Source organism: Bufo bufo, chromosome 7, assembly GCF_905171765.1.
Source record: "Bufo bufo chromosome 7, aBufBuf1.1, whole genome shotgun sequence".
Lineage (NCBI taxonomy): Eukaryota > Metazoa > Chordata > Amphibia > Anura > Bufonidae > Bufo > Bufo bufo.
The window spans coordinates 169,172,197-169,195,398 of record NC_053395.1 but is presented as its reverse complement, the minus strand read 5'-3'; the positions used below and the strand labels follow the sequence as shown (position 1 = coordinate 169,195,398).

The 23,202-nt window shown below is 45.5% G+C and overlaps 1 protein-coding gene across 2 annotated transcripts in view; it reads left to right on the top strand.

Moving 5' to 3' along the window:
• Positions 1-23,202, top strand: part of AGAP1 (ArfGAP with GTPase domain, ankyrin repeat and PH domain 1) — a 405,970-nt gene that overhangs the window by 283,478 nt on the left and 99,290 nt on the right. For both annotated transcript variants that reach the window (XM_040441790.1, XM_040441789.1), the window contains exon 10: positions 20,192-20,296. In XM_040441790.1, the coding sequence (XP_040297724.1) occupies positions 20,192-20,296 (105 nt within the window). The remainder of the gene's footprint in view (positions 1-20,191; positions 20,297-23,202) is intronic.

The following is a 23,202-nucleotide window of genomic DNA, read 5'->3' as shown; positions in this document are numbered from 1 at the left end:
CACAGCACCTATGGTTCTGTAGTGTTGGGCCATAGGGATTCTGCGCACGTCTGAATGTCATGACTCCAGAGATGCTGCCCTATCTTCCTCTGCTTTCCTCAGATTTCAGTAACAACAGCCACTTGATATAGCAGGAGGGAGGCAGAGAGAGTCTTAGTAACCCTTTGGTCCCATACTTTAATATGTCCTTAAAGGGATTTTCTGAGACTTTATAACTGATGACCTATCCTCAGGATAAGTCATCAGTTTCTGATTGGTCAGTGTCCGACACTCGGGACCCCCGCCGATAAGCTGCTTGAGAAGGCACCGGTGCTTGCGGTAGTGCCGTGGCCTTCTCTCAGCTTTCCCTAGGCCAGTCACGTTCATCGGTCATGTGGCCTAGGAGCACCTCAGCCCCATAGAAGTGAATGGGGCTGAGCTGTGATACCAAGCACAACTGCTATACATTGTACGGCGCTGTGCTTGGTGAGCTGTGAAAAGGCAACGGCGCTCACAGTAGTGCCGGTGCGTTCTCGAACAGCTGATCGGCCGGGGTCCCGGGTCACTGTTGATCGGATACTGATGAGGATAGGTTATCAGTTAGAAAGTCTTGGAAAACCCTTTTAACTTACCATGTTATATTGACAGATCTGCTTCTTGGGTCAAATTTTTTATTTTTTTTTATATTAGTGGCTGTTCACATCATGTTTTAGTCCCACATTTAGCATATATATTAGGGGAACACAGGATGCAAAAACGTAATGCACTGCGCTTTTCCATCCTCAGAGTCACCCCCGGTGATCAGCTGTTTGAGAAGGCGCTCGGCCTTCTCCAGCTGCAATACCAAGCGCACCCACGATACAGTGTAAGGCGCTGTGCTTGGTTTGCTGAGAGAAGACCGTGGTGGCACTGCAAACGCCTGTGCGTTCTCAAACAGCTGATTGGCAGCGGTCACGGGTGTAGGACCTCCTCCGATCAAATACATCTCCGAAAACAAATGACGGAACAGAAAAATGAAGAGCGTCTATTAGTTCTGGTGGGGGAGGGGGGTGGTATCACTTGAGCACAAAAGGATCCAGCTTGTTGAAAACCAGCTTGGCGGTGGTGCCAAAAGTCGGACCCCCGGTGATCAATATTGTACTCGTGTGAAACCCCTATCATGTAATGTCTATGGCCAGTGTGACTCCCATTTACACCCCTCTGTCGCCCTAAAATATACAGCGTGATGTTGACTAGTCAACACCAATAGTTTGAAAATATATTTGTATATGCAGATGGGAGATGAATTATTAGTGGCAGTGAAATTGATTTAAAATTAATCCCTTTGCTGCCTGCAGGCATGAAATACTTTGTGATCTGGGTTTATCGCATTAGTTTTCCACCAAAATTGCCCCTTGAGCTCTTGACAAGTGATTACTACGACTGCGTCGGGGCCCTTTGCACGGCGCAGGAAGTGCCGTGGTATTATTACCAAGAGTGATTACAGAGTTTTATTATTAATATTATTCATAAACAAGGTTGTATTCGCATTTAGTCTACTTTATTACCCAGGACCAGGACTTCGGTGCGGAGTTAACCCCTCAAGTCCTGTTTCTTCCCTCTGTAATTACTGGCATGTCTCTGTATGCCCTGAAGGTAACTGTGCCCGCCACACAGCTTCCCCATAGATCATTGTAATGTCATGGTGAGAATGGCACACGGACTGCTTCTGAATTATTCAGGGTTTGAGAAGATACAGGTCCATTGTGCAAAGCCGGAAAACATGTCGGAGCTCATATAAAGTCAGGGAGATGGGTAAATGTCTTAGTTTAGTCTATAAAATGGCATGTGTACTGGCACCCAATACCTAGGGTCTGTTTGTGACTTTTTTTTATGTTCTTCTGCGTTCAGGACTTGTTATACCGTGATGGTCATTATGCAGCATAATAAAGCATGTAAAACAATAGCCAGTAGAACGAAAAGTGTCGATATGACAGCAAGACCCATGTGTAACTCGTGTGACATATTGCCTTTCTCAGTACAACATGTTGGATTCACGTTAGAGACTTTTTCTCAAAAATACATCCATGTGCATGAACCACTCTTTTTTTTTTTAAGGGAATCTGTCACCAGTTTTGCGGTGTCTTAACTAAGGGCAACATAAACTAGTAACCGATCCCCCTCAGCATAATGCTGGGTCACCTTCTTTAATTGACTCAGCCGTTTTGCTAAACTCTTGCATTGAACAGCTCCAGATGAGTCCTGAATATTCATGAGCTCCTGATTTTCTCCGTCCCCCGCTGCTAATTCAGTTGGAAAGAACCTGTCAATCATTGGCAGGGGGCGGGGAGAGCCGTGAGCTATCAGGACTTGGCATGCGCTGGAGCTGTTAGAACTGCTGACAGATTCCCTTTAAAGGGGTTTTCTGGGATTTTTTTTTTTACTGCTGACCTATCCTCTGGATAGGTCATCATTATCTGATCGGTGGGGGTCTGACACCCAGGACCCCCACTGATCAGCTGTTTGAGAAGGCACTGGTGCTCTCAGTAGTGTCCCGACTTTCTCTCAGCTCACGAAGCGCAGCGCCATCCATTGTATAGTGGCTGTGCTTGGTATCGCAGTTCAGCCATATTTACTTCAATGGCCATGTGACACTGATGAAGGTGACATCACATGGCCTAGGGAAGCTGCAAGAAGGCTACGGCGCTACTGCGAGCGATGGTGCCTTCTCTAACAGCTGATCGGCGGGGTTCCTGGGTGTCATACCCCAACTGACCAGATACCAATGACCTATCCAGAGGGTAGAAGTCAGAAAGAAAACAGTCAGCTCTCCGTGTTCCAATGCACGTGTCTCGAGTCGGCGTCTCCGGAACAAAATGTGAAGATAAGACTGGCACTCACTGGTAAGTTGCAATTTCTTTTGTCTTTGTCACATAATACTACAATAGTGACGCGTTTTGGCTCTATGTATGAGCCTTTCTTAAAAGCCTCATACATAGAGCCGAAACGCGTCACTATTGTATTATTATGTGACAAATAAAGACAAAGGAAATTGCAACTTACCAGTGAGTGCCGGTCTTATCTTCACATTTCTATCTATTAAAAAAATCCCAGAAACCCCTTTATGGTCCCGTCCCCCCCGAGCCAGTTGTGTGGGTTTTTATGTTATAGACCTTGCCAAATGAAGGATATGTTACCGTGCGATGAGCCCCTACTGGAACTCTACATGCCGTCACGTGAAAGGATTTTCTTCTCACTAATTTATACAGTTTTCGTAACCCTTAGAAAAAGGCGCTCAACCTTTTAATTTTTATTATTTTGGTAACTAGTGCTAAAAAGTTCAGCTTCGGCACAACTCGGATGTGAACGGGGCACACACCAGGTTCTCTTTCGGGTAGCCATTTTATTGTCACCCTGAGAATTAAATGAAAGCACTGCCTGCCGCAGGACGACGCGGTTAGGTTGGAGGTTCAGAGCTCAGGGGCGTAAATGTAATCATGCAAATAGAGCCGAGTGCCTCACCTGTAGAGACCATTCCTCCCAGTAATGACTGATTACCAGTAATAATGGCTATTATCATGTCAAGCACAGACCCACAGTGGCTGAAGAAGTGAGTGGAAGAGCTGCGCAAATCTGTCTCTGCAAAACCTACAGTGAATAAATCACTTTGATTCCCACTTCTAAGGCCGGCACTTCACATCTTTTTTTCGGGAGCAGAGCTACTGTACATTCCTGATTGCAGTGTCGTAGCTTGTATCAGCACTCGGAGGGGTGAACTGCCAACAAGCCCATTTCCTTGGCAAGATTTGCAGGGCAGATCTGTATTTTGCCGGGGTTAATTTCTGTATTTTGAGGGTAGTTTTGAAGGGGGTAACCTATTTCTGCAGCGCTGCAGGTGTCATAACTCCTCCTCCTCTCATCAGCCTCACGGCGTCGGCGCTTTCTTCCTCCCCGAGTTATTTACACTGTAATTCATTTGTTTTAGTCTGCAATTGGCAGCTGACAGGCTGTAATTTCACGGCTTGTAATAAAAAGGTGTCTCATAATCTGCTTCATTTAGCAGCGGAGCCTCTAATGAAATTAACTGCAGCCCTAATTATTCCCGTGAATACTAACGACCCGCCATCACGACTCCCTGCGAGAAGGACACTGGAGTTCCGCCTTCCGCATCTCATGGAAAAAAAGAAAAGTCACATTTTTGGTGGGCAGGTTACCTTTCACCCTTGTATAGCAGGACTTCTTTTCGTAACTGTGAAATATTAAAAAAAAATAAAATAAAATTCTCGGACTGTGAGATATTTGATGAGAAGTGTTTATTGTAAAACCATAAGACATGCATTATATTTTTTTTGTATCTTGACTAATCTGTGGTGTGACTCCTCGTCCTTCCCTAAGCCGGTACTAAGCAATGCCTGCCATGTTCCTGGTAATATACCGACTGAGCCCTCTGCTGTAGGGAAACAGAAACTTATCAGCAAGTCAGGCTTTATCTCTTAATGAATAGAGAGTGCTGAAGTAAGCGTTAGGTAATTGAGTTTATAATTAATTACCCAGAACCCTCATCAGATAACGCGCTTGTAGAGAAGAGTTTTTTTTTTTTTTTTTTTTATCACAGCCTCCGTCTTTCTGCGTTCCCCCGGGCCTGCCCTTCTCTGTCCTTGTCCTGGCTGCTGCATGCACTTATCTCCGGCCGTGTCTGGCCAGTGGCCCTCCCTGTGTCCCCAGGGTGATGATGGATGAGCTGAAGGAGTGAACTGCTGGGTGATGCTCCGATCCACTGCTGCGATAGTCCCTCTAGCACTGTCCCCCTGTGTCACTCATGCAGCCGCCTGATGGTTTCCTGACATCTCCCAACAATGGCTGGGGAAGTTTAGAGTCCATCAGCCCTGCACCTCCTAGAATCAGTATACCCCCATCACAAAGGCCACCCATGGCTCCATCTCCTGCTTCATTCCCACCAACAATACAGCTGCAAATGAGCGTCATTCAGAGCATGTCTGCTCGGGGTCTTATCACTCACAGACGGAGGAGAGAATCCTGTGCTTTGATTGATCCCTCTGTGATTAGGGGGACGTTTATCTCTGAGCACTCTGCCCCCCTCCTCCTTCCTCCATCCGCACATTCTTTTGCACTTTGCTCTGTTCCGTAATCTTCTCGCTACAATTTGTTTTCTCCTTTATCTATAGTGCCCCCCTTTTTGTCTTCCTTTTATTTTCTTGTATCTGTCTCTCAAACGCTCCTGACAGTACCTGGTCACCCTTCTCTGTCTGTGCACAATCTCTCTTCTCTTCATTCACTCGTACAGGCAAGAGGTCCAGTCTGTTCATGGCCAGTCGTGTTCTTCTGGGGATTGGATACGCAGTGCCTCCTGTCCATTAGTTCACTCCTCAGCGCCTGTCGTCTTATCTTGTGTGTGATAGAAAACGATCTGTACAGTATGGTCTACAAGAGGATTGTTGATGGAGAGATATGATTCGAACCAGAGGTGGGAATAAAACCCGGAATATTGCTCGTCTTCTAATTGATTTGCTGGTTATTCAAGTTGATCCATTCACAAAGTCTTGCCTGAGCACTAATGTTTCTATGGAGCCAATCAAACAGATTTGATGAGAAATATTCCAGACTGTTATCACCTTTCCACTAACGATCAATGAGGGTCTGACGACCTATTACCAAAACAAGAAATCCCAGACCGCCCTCGAGCATGTGTCCTGCCTGTCCATTCAAATTCTGTGGTACTGATTGAAGGAGCCAAAGTGCTGTACTCTTCCATTTCTGCCAGTGCCATAGATCCTGAGTGGAGTGGCAGTGTGTGTGCGTGACCGCCGCTACATTCATATTCTGCCTAGCTGAGGTCTTGTGGCTGACAGAAACCGGATCTCCCATTCTAGGGCCCCAACTGAACTTGTATTACCACCTAGTAAGTCAATAGGTGATAAATGGTTCAGACTGGAATACCACTTTAAAGGGGTTGTCCTAGTGGTGACTTATCCTCCAGATTGGCATCAGACCAGCACCGAGCACGTACCAATGATCTATCTGTAGTGCCGCGGCCACCTTGCGGCTTACCAGGCACAGCACTGTCTAGTGGCTGTGCTTGGTATCACAGCTCAGACTCATTCACGTGAATGTGACTGAGCTGCGTGTAGTCCTCGTGACTGATGAGCGTGACATCACTGGGCTAGGAACAGGCTGTGGCGCTCAATTCAAACAACTGATCGGCAGGGGTGCCAGGAGTCAGCCCTTCACCATTCAGATACTGATGAGCAATCCTGAGGATAGGCAGTCAGTATAAAACACTCGGACAAACCCTTTAAATTCATGGTTGCCAGTAGTTGATGTCATCATTGATGAACCAAAATAGACCAAGAATCTCTAATGTGGAACAGTGTAGAGCTTCAATGCGAAATTATTCCAATCATAACTTGTAAAGGTGGCCATTCACATTAGTCTAAGGGCTCATTCAGACGGCCGTATGCTGTCCGCAAAAATACTGAATGCTATCCGTTTTTTTGCGGATCCGCAAAAAAAATGAAACATGTCCTATACTTGTCCGTGAAAATCAGGACATGGCCCCATTGAAGTCTATGGGTCCGCAAAAATACTGAATGCTATCCGTTTTTTTGCGGATCCGCAAAAAAACGGATAGCATTCAGTATTTTTGCGGACAGCATACGGCCGTCTGAATGAGCCCTTAGGCTGATCAAAACAAAAATGATTTTTCGACGGGTGAAATTTAACAGTATACAATCATTTTACCCACCCCATGATAGACCGTTATAGTCTAGAAAGAAGTTGTCCGTGTCTAAAATGTTTGTCCTCACGAGCAGCCTGTCCTTCACCCTGGTGATGCTGGAAATGTAGGACTAGTGTGAACTACTGTAGCAGCCAACAGATAGACTGAAAGGTGTATGTATGGTGCTTCCACCATCAACCTACATACATCTAATGTGTATGGGCAGAAAAAGTCCATCCAGTGTTAAGGACTAAACCACTGTGATGCAGAATCCAATTTTCATCATTTTAGGGAAAACAGACTCCTTCCCGACATCAAATATGGCGCTTGGAATAAATCCCTGGACCAGCGGCACCTATAGTAACCTCATGGCCAAGTGCAGTGGCATTTAGGATGTCAGATTTCCATCTTGAATGAGGGACAATCTTTGGGTCTCGTCCTGCATTTTATGTGTTCAGCGAGTAGAAACCAAACCTTGAGATCTTTAGCTAGTCCGATATTCTGTTACTTAAAGTTTATGAATTTATTTTGTGACGCAATAAATGAATGACCTCTTAGTAGGTCTTACAGGTCTACTTCCACCTATTGGATAACACATTTGATCATGGGGGCTATTCAATGAATTTTCGTAGTGTCTGATGGACTGACAGGCCGGACATGAGGCAGATGTGGATGCATTGCACAGCCGTCCTGCATGCTGGTTTTTAACTAGGTAGAGAGTATCCCTCATCCAGTGTCATAAAGATTGGTGTTCTCCCTGTGCGTGCTGCCCTCAGAGGTACAATATGTCTGTCATTGTGCAATATGACGTTCCAGGCCTGCAGGGAGAGGAGAGGGCGGGGGAGGGCTGGGGAAGGTAGCAGGGCAGAGTATCATTATCAGACGTAATTGATAAATAATATCCCTCATAAATACTGCCAGTCCTTCAATTAGTTTTCTGTAAAGTTCGGGATGGGGAAGTGATGGCCTGTCAAAGTGACAATGGATGACAAAAATTAATAAATTGCCTTCTAAATAGTGCGGACACTTAAGAAAAATTGGGCAGCCAATTTAGCCCAGCGGGAGGTGGGGGGCCGGGGGCTTCTTCTCGTTTTTATTTTGTGCTCTTGTCGGGCCTCTAATGTTGTCTGGGCTTTATTAATGATAACGGAGCCTCCGCTGCCGCTTATGTTGCTACGGGCAACTTTGTTCATTAAAATTAAAGCCGGCGTTTAATCCCATTAGCTGCTCTCTGGGTAGCTCCTGTCGCCATCAGTACACGGGGGGGAGCGTATGTGGGTCTCTGCCCTGCGGACGGTAGGGTCGTCAGAAATGGCGATGCTCTTTATTTTTTTATTTTTCTCATTTTAACAAAAACAAACTTACATGTATAGCTATAGAACTATATATATATATATATATATATGTGTGTGTGTGTATATATATATATATATATATATATATATTTGAATATATACAATTTTTGGCTCTATATGTGTTAAGCCTTTCTTTTATCGACGGATTTTAATTAGTGCCGTGAATTGAGAAGTGAGCGTCAGCCCTAGCACCGCTCCCCTGATATTACAGCGCTGTCTGTAAATAAATGGTAGCATACGCTATCCAGGAGAATCGCTGAAGTCAGAGAGGCTCGTTAGAGGAACGTGGGAGTTTTTGTGTTTATTTGCTCGTGTTAATTGCTGCCCAACGGTTATTGGTGCAGAAATAAGTGCACCGAATGTGCAAGGCCAGAGAGTATGAAACAAATTGGGTCTGGCACGCGGCGCGGCGTTAGACGTCGAATATGAAATCCAGGTTAGATTAGCAAAGACGTGAAAAATCACAGGACGCTCTCCAAACCGTCTGTATGGCACTTGAGGAGGACGCACAGAGCCCCTCCAGTTAGTTATAAATGCGTCTGTCCTTGTTTTCCATTTGTATTTGCTAATAACAATGTGAGATAATGTGCGCTCCGCGGAGATGCAAAGAGAGATGAATGACAGTATCAAACTCATTGTGTCAGAGGGAGAGGGGGGGCTGAGGCATGCCGGGGATGCAGCCACCTCTGGGGTGAGCATGTTTTTGCAAAGAGACCCCAGCGGGTCAGGGATGCACAGAAGAATATTGCACAGTACATTATTTACCTCTGCAAATTTTGACCCAATCTGTGGCCCATTCTCCCCAATGATTGGCGCCGGTATGCTGGGTCACCTATTACTACAGGAAAATGCCTCTGCCTTGGCAGCTAAGTAGTTAACGGGCGCGCAAGCGGTTCCTGTTATAGATTGCATGCCGCAGCCTCCCGAGCTGCGTGGTATCAATCTGAGCTCCAGTATAATGTTCATGTTCGAGGCGCCGGAGCTGTCATGTGTAAGGAGCTGTGAAGATGTATATTTTGAAGAGCGAAAAAAGAGCAGACCCTGCTTTTTTATCCTGCCACCCTTTAATTGTTGACTAAAATCTAATAACTGTTGTGCTAAATGAGCCATTAAATGTCCTTCTCGTAAAACATTGTGTATCAAATGATTTTAATGTTAGAAGCATAATGTCACTTTCATCTTCATGACAAGAGGCAGATAGCTGGGAACGAGGAGACAGGGAATTAATGATGAGGGAAGCAGGAGCAGGGCTGGTATCCTGCACAGAGGCACAACGGGGATACCCGGCTGCATTCAGGACCTCGGACAAAGCCATCGGCCAGGTGTTAGTGCACCCAACTTCTCCGTCACCTGGGGTTCACACCTCGCACACCCCTAGATTGCTAGATTGACTCAGTATATACCTAGATAGAGGGGGTTTTATATTTTTGCCAGTGATTAGCAGGCTATGAAACCTAGCCATGATCACCAATGTATATACCTATAGACATTATTGACTTGTTATGGATGATCCAGAGATCCCCTGTGTATGATGGATATATGAGGTTTGTTCATAATACATAGTGTAGATAGGCTTGTAAAGGATGTTTAGGGGTTTCCATACAAAGGATTCTCCCTTTGTTCTTGAATCTTGACTTTGAGGTAGTTGATTGATGAATGGTAATGAGTCGGGAATGGTTTGCCCATTATCTCTTGAGACCTCCGAGGGTGCCAGTGTAGAAGACACAAGTTTCTCATCAACTGCGTCGACCAAATTGTGCATCATGGGTGCAATAGAACTGCCTACGGGCGCGAACACTTAGTGACCATACACATTAATCTAAAGTTTAGCAAAATGGACAATTTCAAAAAAATGATCAGTCATCGGATGAACTTTAACAATGGATGGTCAGTTCTCGTCTGAGAAGAAGTCTGCCATGTGTCCACAAATGACCATTCAATGAACAAACGTACATCAAAAGATGGCTTCTTCTTTGCTCGGTGTCATTGAACACGTATGGCCAGTTTGAACGATTGTCATGACTAATATGGATGAAAAAGTGTATGGCTGCACCAGCGGAGATCATCAGTTCAGCTGTTTTTCTATCTAAAGTCTATGACCATCTTTATTTTGTTTTGTTTTTTGCCTAATGTTATTTTTTTAAGTAATTTTTTATTTTATTTTGGTTCTAGTTTAGCATTAGATAAAAGCTGCTGATTTATTTGTAGCGTGCAGTACAGTTGTTATGCAGGGGGCTTGCTACAGCCGGCCTGTGGGTCTCAAGCTGGGAGAAAATGGATCTATTAATTGTTGGCCTTGGGAGAGATCAGGAGGAGGCAGGTGATGGAGCATCATAGCAATGGACCCCAGGTTGGAATGATTGTGGACACGGGTGGGTGGTAATGACCTTCCAAGGTTCTGGTTTCACCTTCTGCTGGAGCTTTAATGGTTTTTCTGTTCTATTTCTGATGAAGGTGCGCTGATAACCAGCAGTGCAGTGTATGACGCCTTCTTTCTTACCTTCTGGATTAGGTTTGACTGATATTCTAGGTAAAGCAGAGTATACATGTGATAAGCTCCTGCTTAACGGCAAACCTTCATCCATTCGTACGGACTTGCTCTGAAATGTAGGTGTCCACTCATGGATAACGAAGACATGGATAGGATATTGTGTTGTAGAATAACAGGGGCGCTCCGGGGGGCTTACACTGTTATTCCCCCCTCTTTCCAATTTCCCTAATTTATAACATTGATGACAATTATTTTCCATCCTGTCCTGAATATTTCTGACTTTTGCTTAAAAGCGGTTGTCGAGGACTATTATTATTATATTTTTTAATCCTCTTCACCCCCATCCCTAGCGGTATCTATGAAGAGATCTACTGTATACTTACTCCTGGGCTGTTTTCACTGCACTTAGTGTACCCACCTGTCAGCCTCCGCATTGGACATGATCACGTGCGCCGCTGCAGCCAATGACAGGCCTCAGTGGTGACCTGTCCCTAAGCAGCTCGTCACTGCTGGGTCACATGCTGCTTACGGACACGTCACCACTAAGGCCAGTCATTGGCCTTGCGGACATTGACAGGCCAGGACCAAGAGTGCAGGAAAAACAGCCATGGAGCCATAACAGAGAGGCATAGAGCAGTTAAGTACCGTAGGTACTTCTGGGGAAAAAGAGCAGGGATTAAAAAAAAAAAGGCTGATACAACCCCTTTAATTCCCCCCCCCCCCCCCCCCCCCCCCCCTTAGAACAGTACCGCTCCTATCTATGGTCTGGGTCTGGTATTGCAACTGAAGGCTAATGTATTTAAAGGGGTTGTCCAGGATTAGAAAAAATAGTGGTAGGTTGTGGTGGCTCACTAGCAAGTAGTTAAGGTATGGTGCTGCAAGCTCATATAGAGGGAATCACCCCACCCTCTCTTAAAGGCAAATGTAGTAATAGAGTAATGAGCGAGCACTCATACACTTGGCAACCAAATTGACATGTGCAGAAAATATTTTATATCCCCATAAAATACAAGTAATAAAATTTATAAGAACAATGTAGCAATAATATACAACATTACAGTCACATATATTGTGGTAGATATGATCGACACTATATTCATATGACTCAATAGTGTCGATAAATTCAATAATATATATCACACCAAGAAACTTCAAGTATATGCTGTTATTTGGGAAAGAGGGGGTATTATCTTCTAGCGCTCTATCCCAATTTGGGAAACTGAATGTCACTGAAAATGCTGTAGGTGTATTCACTGGGAGCGCAATATGTTCATAAAGTGTCCACAGGAATCCTGATAATGTGAAAAGTCTCTTATAGCATATCCTTTTATGGTCGATATGAGCTTTGGATTGAAGAAAACTTTAAATCGATGTTTGGCTTACCGTCTAGCGTCTGCTTTCTCCCTATTGCTTCAATGGAGCTTTAAATATTTGCCGGCTTATTCAGTCGCTCCATACAGCAAGCTGGTTTAAATTTGGCGGGAGTTCCAAAGATCGCGGGAGTTGCCACTCTGTTCCGCAATTTCCTTTGGTGCAGCTTTCGACGAGCCGGCAAATATTTAAAGCTCCATTGAAGCAATAGGGAGAAAGCAGACGCTAGACGGTAAGCCAAATATCGATTTAAAGTTTTCTTCAATCCAAAGCTCATATCGACCATAAAAGGATCAGCTATAAGAGACTTCTCACATTATCAGGATTCCTGTGGACACTTTATGAACATATTGCACTCCCAGTGAATACACCTACAACATTTTCAGTGACATTCAGTTTCCCAAATTGGGATAGAGCGCTAGAAGATAATACCCCCTCTTCCCAAATAACAGCATATACTTGAAGTTTCTTGGTGTGATATATATTATTGAATTTATCGACACTATTGAGTCATATGAATATAGTGTCGATCATATCTACCACAATATATGTGACTGTAATGTTGTATATTATTGCTACATTGTTCTTATAAATTTTATTACTTGTATTTTATGGGGATATAATAAATATTTTCTGCACATGTCAATTTGGTTGCCAAGTGTATGAGTGCTCGCTCATTACTCTATTACTCAGGATTAGAAAAACATGGCTGCTTTCTTCCAGACACAGCACCACACCTGTCCATGGGTTGTCTGGTATTGAAGTGAATTAGGCTGAGCAGCAATACGACACACAACCCGTGGACAGTTGTGGTGCTGTGTTTGGGAGAAAGCAGGTGACGTGTCAGCCAATGGCAGACCGTGACAGTAGCAAGCCTCCCTAGCGCCACCCGCGATGCTAGGGAGGCTCGTTCCCACGTCGACTTGCCCCCCTTCTGCCGGCATCAGAAGCAACGCAGGTGCTGGGGAGTGAGGTAAGTACAGCCTCTGTATAGGGGGACATTATAGATCTTTGATAACCCCTTTAAAGGAGTGTTTCATACTGATGAACTATCCTCAGGACGGGTAGTCAGTATGTGACCGTTTGGGCCAGACTCCCAGTGCCCCTGCTGTCCATTGTATAGCGGCTGTGCTTGGTATCGCAGCTCAGCCCCATTTACTTGAATTGGACTGAGCTGCGCCTAGGCCATGTGACCGATGGACATGACATCACTGCCCTAGGAAGAAGGTGTGGCCTTTTCTATCAGCTTATCGGCGGGGGGTGCTGGGAGTCGGACCCCTACCGATCAGGCACTGATGACTTGTCCTCAGGATAGGTCACCCCCTTTAACAATGCGCCCTTTCGACTGCACAGGTGGCACACCTCTAAAGTGCAAACAGGTAGTTTTCATTGGTCCGTCCTGCTTTTGGTTAATGGTTTTGAACATCCCGTCTACATTTAGACCGCTGCTTTTTAACTGGTACCCTCCTGTAGCTTTTACAGCATAAAGAAGTAGGAGCCAGTTAGCAAAATTAAAACGAATCTTCTTCCACCTCTGTCCGTCTTCCCTCTCTTCTTCTTCCTCTCTCCCCATCACCTCTTCCCTCCTCTGTGTTTCTATATCCGCCACCAGCCCAAATTGGAATGTATCTATCATTATTAAAGTGCGCCTCGTGTGCATGTGTAGGGGGTGCCAGGCGCCGGGCAGTGAGATTCTCCTGCCGTTCTCCCCCCTCTCTTTATTATTGTAAATTACTGCCGCGCTCTGGAGAGGTGAGCGGTTTAGCCAATTAGTGGCATTTGAGTTGGATTTGCTTGTCATTAGCTGTGCTCCTGTGCCGGGCTCTTTGAAGCCGGCTCCTGTGTGATGTCCTACAAGCGGTGAGATGTTGGTAATGACAGAGGGGTCACTGGGGTGATGTGACCCCGCCACCAACATCCTTTTATTGTTTTATTCCTTTCTTTTTTTTTTTTTTTTTCTTGTTTCCCAGGTTTAGCAAATAGGGAGCTGAGAATAACAAGTCCCCTCTTAGCACCCTGCCTGGCCTCGTGGGAGCCACGGACGGCTCTATTAACGTGTAATGTACAGCAGCCCCCCACCATGGGTACAGAAATATTGCCAACAGAAGGTGGAGAGGTGTGATTAGGCCCCTCTGATTAACTACATCAGTACTAGTGAGAGGAGGAAGAGGCAATGGACTGGTTTTAGTTGGGGCTGTTAACCCTTTTCTTGCTAATCGCTAGCTATTCATGGCGTACTTCAGTTTTGCATTCTTTCCATATGTACATCTCGTGCGCAGCCCGCCTTCTTGTAAGAAATGTGCACGCCGCACATGATAAAGAGGGCATTTGCAGGAGTGACTGTTTGACACGTATATTGATGTTTTTAGACACAAATCCGTACAGAAATATAGACGCATCGACATCATGTAATGGAGACTGACACGTGAAACCTTATGCGGTTCTTGGTCTGTCTCCGCCGTCGCATTCCATCAGCGCCTCCCTGCCCCTGGTCAGTCTTAGCGCGACCAACCCTTCCCTCTGCAGGCAGCGCCGGATCGATAAATCTTTGCTGGTAAATAATTGCTATTGAACTGTGTTCCCATGCAGGAGTGTGAGCGCTCTGTTGTGACTGCCTGGGGGGGAACATCTCCCTTCTATGTCAATCGCTTCATTTCAGACTGGGGGAGCATACCTGGGGTAGAGATTTTACTCCCCGCTCCGAATGGCTGACCTGAGCTTAGTCTGTCATTGGCAATGTGCTTGTCACTGGACTTTTATCATGATGATAGTTTTGTATTACATGAGTCTTTACTGACAACTAAAAGGCTGCCCCTGACAGCTTGCTCTGCTGCCATTATTTACCGTGATACATTCACACGCAGCCACAAGGAACGATCAGGGGTTTGAAGAATCCTTGCGACAATTTTTTGGACATTTTGTAATCAATACAATGGTCACATATATGCTGTGACCTTCAAATATAAGTTCCATCACAGCATTTTATGTATTGTATGACGGACAAGCTACGAATAATTTTTATGTTGTGTTGTTTTGTTTTTTGCTTTTAGTGCATTTAAGGTTCATTTACACAGAACAATTTTTCAAGCCACAAAAAAGCATCGATGCCCTGATTTATCATACCTTCACTCCAGAATTCTGGTGTCAAAAAGTCAGAAAAATTTAAGCGATTGCGCAAAATTTAGTGACTTTTTTTTTTGCACTCTCGCATAATTTTGTGACTTTTTGCATTTTTACACCACTCACTCCAGTTTTCTTAATTTGGGTGGAAAAGTGAGTGTGGTTAACTCTGTTAATGCATTTCACTGCAGATTTATCATTGAGACTTAAAAAAAAAAAAGTTGCAGTCTCACTCCAGTAGGAGGGTGGAGTAGGAAAACTGGAGGAGCTTCTCTAGACAAAAGTGTTCAGTCTAAGGCCGGGTTCACACGAACATGTGTGACCCGTGCCTGTGAAGCGGGCCGCAATGCTTGTTTGCCGGCCGTAGGTCAGCCGCATCGGATTGCGGACCCATTCACTTTAATGGGTCCGCGATCCGGCCGTTCCGCGAAAAGATAGGACTTGTTCTATCTTTTAGCGGAACGGAAGTGCGGGACGTAACCCCACGGAGGCACTCCGTAGTGCTTCCGAGGGGTCCCGTCCCGTGCGGCCGTTCCGCGATTCCGGATTAGCGGACCCATTGAAGTGAATGGGTCCGCATCCGTGATGCGGAATTCACATGGAACTGTGGCCGTGTATTGCGGCCCGCGATTTGCGGGCCGCAATACGGCCACAGATCACACACGTTCGTGTGAACTTAGCCTAAGGATAAGGCCTCATGCACACGACCGTTGTGTGCATCCTTGGCCATTGTGCCGTTTTCCGTTTTTTTTCGCGGACCCATTGACTTTCAATGGATCCGTGGAAAAATCGTAAAATGCACCGTTTTGCAGCCGAGACCGTGATCCGTGTATCCTGTCCGTCAAAAAAATATGACCTGTCCTATTTTTTTGACGGACAACGGTTCACGGACCCATTCAAGTCAATGGGTCCATGAAAGAACACGGATGCACACAAGATTGGCATCCGTGTCCGTGATCCGTGGCCGTAGGTTAGTTTTTATACAGACGGATCCGAAGATCCGTCTGCATAAAAGCTTTTTCATAGCTGAGTTTTCACTTCGTGAAAACTCAGAACCGACAGTATATTCTAACACAGAGGCGTTCCCATGGTGATGGGGACGCTTCAGGTTAGAATATACTAAAATAACTGTGTACATGACTGCCCCCTGCTGCCTGGCAGGTGCTGCCAGGCAGCAGGGGGCAGCCCCCCCCCCCCCCCCTGTAGTTAACACATTGGTGGCCAGTGTGGCCGCTCCCTCCCCTGTAGTTAACACATTGGTGGCCAGTGTGGTCGACCCCTCCCTCCCCTGTAGTTAACTCATTGGTGGCCAGTGTGGCCGGCCCCCCCCTCCCCTGTAGTTAACTCATTGGTGGCCAGTGGGCCCCCCCCCCCTCCCCTGTAGTTAACTCATTGGTGGCCAGTGCGGCCGGCCCCCCTCCCTCCCCTGTAGTTAACTCGTTGGTGGCCAGTGGGCCCCCCCCTCCCTCCCCTGTAGTTAACTTGTTGGTGGCCAGTGGGCCTTCTCCCCTCCCTCCCCCTCCTAATTAAAATCTCCCCCCTATCATTGGTGGCAGCGGAGAGTACCTATCGGAGTCCCAGTTTAATCGCTGGGGCTCCGATCGGTAACCATGGCAACCAGGACGCTACTGCAGTCCCGGTTGCCATGGTTACGTAGCAATTTGTAGAACCATTATACTTACCTGCGAGCTGCGATGTCTGCGTCCGGTCGGGAGCTCCTCCTACTGGTAAGTGACAGGTCCGGCCGGGAGCTCCTCCTACTGGTAAGTGACATGACCTGTCACTTACCAGTAGGAGGAGCTCCCGACCGGACGCAGACATCGCAGCTCGCAGGTAAGTATAATGGTTATACAAATTGCTAAGTAACCATGGCAACCGGGGCTGCAGTAGCGTCCTGGTTGCCATGGTTACCGATCGGAGCCCCAGCGATTAAACTGGGACTCCGATCGGTACTCTCCGCTGCCACCAATGATAGGGAATAAGTCTGAACTACCTGACCAGCAGCGTCATTGACTGCTAGAAACAGTACTCCCAGAATTTACACTTATTGGCTAATGAAGTATTTAGGTCACGCAGACAATGAACCCGTTCCCGACGTGGCGTATTATTACGTCACATGTTGGGCCTTTAAAAAGGAAGGAGCGTGCGCCTTAACTCGGTGCCTGCTGTTTCCTTCAGCAGGCACAGGTGGCTAATGTCCACGACCGGTGGTAATGCCGATCGCGGACATTTAACCCCTCAGATAGTCAAACCTGACCACGGCATCTGAGCCCGCTGAAAACCGGAAGCATGCGCTTCCGATTATGCTCCAGCTCCCCAATGTGGCGATCAGAGGAGCCGGAGCGTGTGTGCAGCAGCCCCTGTCTTTGTGAATGACAGGAGACTGCTGCATAGTATTTTCTATGGAGCCCTTTCCTGTAATAGACTCCAGTAAAATCATCATAGACTCCAATGCAAGTGCATTGGAGTCTATGATAATAGCAATCAGATGATTGATTGTTATAGTTCCCTTTGGGAACTATTAAAAAAAAAAAAGTGTAACTTTTTCTAACGTTTTTACAAATAAAAAAATATAAAACTTCCAATCACACACCCCCTTTCCCCAAAATGAGAATAAAAAATACACATCATGGGTATCGCCTCGTACTTAAATGCATGTACTATCAACAAAAAAAAAAGTATTAATCCCATACTGAAAAAAAAAGGGTCACAATGGCCGTTTTCCTTTTGTTTTTGGTCGCTTCTCCTCCCACAAAAAAAAATCATAAAAAGTGATCAAAAAGCCGTACACGCCCCAGAATGGTATCAATGAAAAGTATGAGCCCTCATACAGCTCCGCACACATAACTACACAGCAAAAAAAAAACGCAACCAAACGCAAGGAAAAATATACATATGTGGCTTTGGTTAGGCGGGGTGCGAAAAACAAAAACGCAAAGTAAAAAAAAACTCTGTAGTAGAAAGGGTTAACATTTTTATCAGTTATCACCTTTCTGTGTATTTTCAGTGAGCAAATTACTTTTACAATCATTCAGACATGAATGAATCTCAACAAGAATTGTACAGTGTAAACGGGAATCATTATGATCACGCATCCGAAATGAACAAAAACTTTTCATTTTCACATGTCAAGGGAGGAAAGAGCCTAAGAGAAAGCAACGATTTGCACAAATTTTTTTAATCCTTATTTTTGTGTAAAAAAAACGAACAAAAAAAGGATTGCACACAGCGCCATGTGCCTGCCCATACATATTACATCAATGATGTCGAGGTCTGCCCACAATGTAATGGTGCCCGTACACCTTCAGTACCTATCAGCCAAATGGCTATCACTCCCAACTTCCCCATACACGCTTGGTTTGCCTTGGAGTGTATGTGTTGTCAGTGGGGAGAGGGGAGAAAGCTGCTGAAAGGCGTCTCTGGTGGCGGCTTATCTCCCAGGAGAAGAATGGGGCGTTGAATGTTAAATGCATCCTATCCTTCTCTCCCTGTAGGAGATTATCAGCCCAAAATAGGGGGTTGTTTGCCAACAGTACTCTGTGTAGGGGGACCCTAATAACATTCACTATTCAGCTAGGAGATGGGTCCGGCAGCCGCTTATCTTCATCTCCTCTGTTGAAAAAGCGTACATGTTTGGTTATGAGCCGCAACGAAGAGTCACTCTGTACAAAACGGCTCCAGCTATAGCGGACATGAGCGGTACATGTGTGACATCCATTCATCCGTGTGATTGCCGTGTAATACAGCATGTGGCTGGCCAGGAGCCCCACCTGCAGTGACCAGCTGATTGCCAGGAAAGGGTTTGAAGCAAATAGGAAAAATGCTCCTTAGCAAAATGTAATGTAGGACCACTCCTGGTTAGAGCTCGGACATACCGTATTTGCTCATTTCTTATTACATTTATATGGAAGAGATTTATCAGCCCTGTGGATGAAATTGGCTCAGGCTAAAACATCATGGCAGACCTTTTTCCAACACTTGAATGAATTATCTGATACACAAGTTGCACTCTGCACCCCACTAAAGCCTCTCCAACTTTACCCAATTTCAGCAATATGGCGCTCGGTCTGAGCATGATGTATTTTAATGTATTTATGGCAGACACGAGCATTAATACACTGATAAATCTCCTCCATATACCGGTTGTTCTTAACCTCCTGCTTCTCTTTTCATAGCAGATGATAAAATTGACCGCCTTACTCCATCACTAGGGGGAGCTCAGTGCATAGGAATTTCTACTGTAATTAGTGAACTCAATGGAAGTTGAAAGGGTTTTCCTAGATTTTAATACTGATGACCTATCCTCAGGATCCCTATGGTGAAAACGCTATGGCCCTTTAAGTTTCAAGTCTGGTGCTGTTACACACATCTCTGCATTTCGTTATCCGCTATCTGGGGGTCATTTATTATAGGTGTTTTTCGAGATTTTTATAATGATGACCTATCCTCAGGATTAGTATCTGATTGGTGGGGTCCGACACCCAGGACCCCCGCCTATCAGCTGTTTGAGAAGGCAGCGGCACTCCTGTGAGCAATGTGGCCTTCTCTCTGCTTTTCCTAGGCCGAGTGACGACACGTCCATATGTCACGTCTCCTAGGAGCAGCTCAGCCCCATTCAAGTGAATGGGGCTGAGCGTGATCCCAAGCACAGCAGTTATACAGTGTACAGCGCTGTGCTTGGTGAGCTGGGAGAAGGCTGCAGCGCTCACAGGAGCACCAGTTCCTTCTCAGAACAGCTGATCGGTGGGGGTCCCGGGTGTTGGACCCCACTGTACAGATACTGATGACCTATTCTCTTTTAACTATTTTTCTGACATTGCAGCAAAATAAATTCTTGCTGTGTTGGAGAGTAATGGGATTGTCCAACTGGATTGCAGTTTATAGCAATAGCCATGATTAGCAGTGATTGGCTAAGAATGGGCAGTATAATAATTGAAGCCAGTGGGGTGATCATTTTACCCAATCACACACAGCAGTTAATTGTGTGATCCATTGTTTTTGTATTTTGCACGTCTCCCACTTTTATCTCTATTGTACGTAGTCATGACAATAAATTAATATCTGACGATATATAAGGATTATAAAAATTCTGTAGACTACCTCCAGGACCATATTCTGGTCCCTTGTTACTTCTTTAACATCTTGTCTTTCTTTTTGTAGGGTATGCTACTGAAACGAAGTGGAAAGTCTCTAAATAAAGAATGGAAGAAGAAGTATGTAACTCTGTCTGACAATGGCGTCCTCACCTATCACCCCAGTTTACACGTAAGTGCTGAGCTGCACCCCATACACAGTACACATGCCAGGGTTTAGGTGGCCATACACATGAAATGAATGTCAGCTCAACCTGCTGCATACCCTAATGTGCATGTGGGTGTCCCGACTCTTCCCCGACATCTGCTGTCAGTTATACTTCAGAATAGGTATTCCCATCTCAGGCATTGATCAATGTCAGATAGGTGCGGTTCCCATGTCTGGGACCTGTCTCCAGAATGGGGCTTCCAAAGCAAAGGACAGCACACTGCGCCTGCGTGGCGTGCTCTCTATTCACTACTGTGAGGGTTCAGAAAATTGGCAAGTGAGTACACTCGGCTATTTTTGGAAGTCCCATAGAGGGAGCGCACTGTGCATGAGCGGTCACATCTCCATTCGCACCTATGGGACTACCGGAAATGGCCGAGCTAGCCCATGGCTATCTTCTGAACTCCCATAGCAGTGAATGGAGGGTAGCCGCACCTGCGTGGCTGTTCTCTGTTAACTTTGGGGGTCCCATTCTCTAGATAGGAGAGGGTCTCAGAGGTGCGACACACACCTAACTGACATTGACGACATATCCTAGCAATATCCTGTCAATGTCTGAGATAGGAATACCTCTTTATGGAAGATAAGTCACCAAGGGTGTCTATCAGTGTCCTTAATGAAAGCACATGCATGCTCAGCCGAGGTGAATGTGCATATGTATGGAGGGATCAGGAGAAATACTGTGCTCACCTATTGCCTCACTTCATAACGTTTTGACTCGATGAACCTGATGATTGTCATATGCTGTATCATGATTTCATCGTAGACGTTGAGATGCATGAGGCTCAGCACATTCGTAGGTAGCCTCCGTCTATACATGAAATCACGACACTGAATGTGAATGCCCACACTTGAACATAACTTAGTTTTTTGGTAGATATTTCTGTGCCAACTCCTATGCCAACTTATGTCTTTATTGCATTTAGAGCTCTGTTTTCGGATACAGAAATCCACTTCAGTTTATTAATATTTAATGTCGATGTAGAAGGAATAATTCTTTGGTATAAGCAGTACTTTTCCCTATTTTGAGCCCCGATGTGGGGTATAACTCAGGAGCAAGGCTTAATGGAAAGGAAACGTACATTTTATTTATTTATTTTATGCATTTATATAGCGCTACTATATTCCGGAGCACTTTACAGACATTAGCATCAGGCTGCCCCCAATGGGGCTCACCATCTAAGTACATTGCTCCTATAGAGACCTATACCTGAATGCAGAATCACATTGCTGTCTACAGGGGCTCACTGCATGCAAGTTATACAATGCGCTAAATAAAGGAAATATACAGAGAGCTCTAAACTCCCCCTAGTGGTGGCAGAATTATCATTTGACTCTTGGCCAGGTAAAGAGAAGCTGGTGATTTGCTTAGCTCCATCTCCTATATAGATATATCATGAAACTAATCTGCACTGAATGTTGGACCCAAAAGAATAACAACCCATGGTGTAAACATGTAGACAGTCACACAGGCAAGGGATGGTATAAAATAACAACTAAGCATTAATTTACTGGTTAAATCGCCCACTGCTCCACTCCTACCCTGCTGGTCTTACAGATCTACAGCACATGGGCAAACATGACCACGGCAGCCAGTCACTGGCCTCAAAGGTTTACGGTTAAGGATAGTTTTGGGGTTGGTTGTTTTTCTATAGGAAAAAATTGTGCCTGAAAAAAGTCTCAAAATATCTGTATAAAATACCCCCCCTCTGTGTTTTGTGGAACCCTAACCAGATAAGGCCATGTGAATGCCCTCTTAATGCCCGTAGCTTTGCCGCTGTTTTAGCACGCTATTCCTTGCTGATTTGGGCTGTACTCCCGTCGAAGCCGAGGAGGAAAAGGCACAGCAAATCTATAACACTAAGGCTGGGTTCACATCTGAGCGTTTTACAGCGCGTTCCTACGCGATGTAAAACGCTCAACAGGCAAAAACCCATGGTTCGCACCTGAGCGTTTTACATCGCGTACGAACGCGCTGTAAAACGCCCTACGCCCCAAAAAGTACAGGAGCTTCTTTGGGGCGTATTGTCGCGCGTAACACCTCTGTTTTTCATTGTACGCCTCTGTGGTCAATAGCAAGAACGCACGTATGACGCGCGTTTCCAAAATACAAAAACGCCCCAAAATATGACCGATAAAAACGCCTGTAAACAGCGCTTATCAAATACGCTCAGGTGTGAACCCAACCTAACATAGCAGATACGGCATGGTACGTTTTGCATTGCATTGTGTGATTTTGATTACTACCATAGCCAGAGAGCGGGATCAGATCCTCTCATGCACACGACCAAGCTGTGTTTTGTGGCCCGCAAATTGCGGATGTATATAACACGGATGCCGGCTGCATCAATTTGCAGAACGGAACGGTCGGCCCATGATAGAAATGACTGTTTTTGTCCACAAAATAGACAAGAATAGGACATGTTCTTTTTTTCTAGTTTATTTTTTGCGGCGCCGCGGAACGGAGCAACGGATGCGGACAGCACACAGAGTGCTATCTGCATCTTTTGCGGACCCGTTGTGGTCGTGTGAATGAGGGGATCCGGTTCTGATTTTGGCAGGAGCTGTGTTATGGAGAAGTGAATGGCACCACTTTCTCAGCTGCTTTGCTTTTACTGGTGTAGTTGTAGAGTTACTGTGAACTTCTGATAAGTTTTGAGGCAGGTTATTGTGTTTTGTATAATTGTAAATGAGAGCGTCGCTGTGTGTCCGTTAAGCATACATTTGGTGTTGAAGTGTTAATTTGTTTCGTGGCTGCTGCATCCTGCTGGATGGCTGTAATAGGGCGAGCGGAGTTGTGACGTGCTAGCAGACTGCCCCCTCCCCAGGTGAACAACTCCACAAGCTCTTCATTACATCCTTGTCAAAAC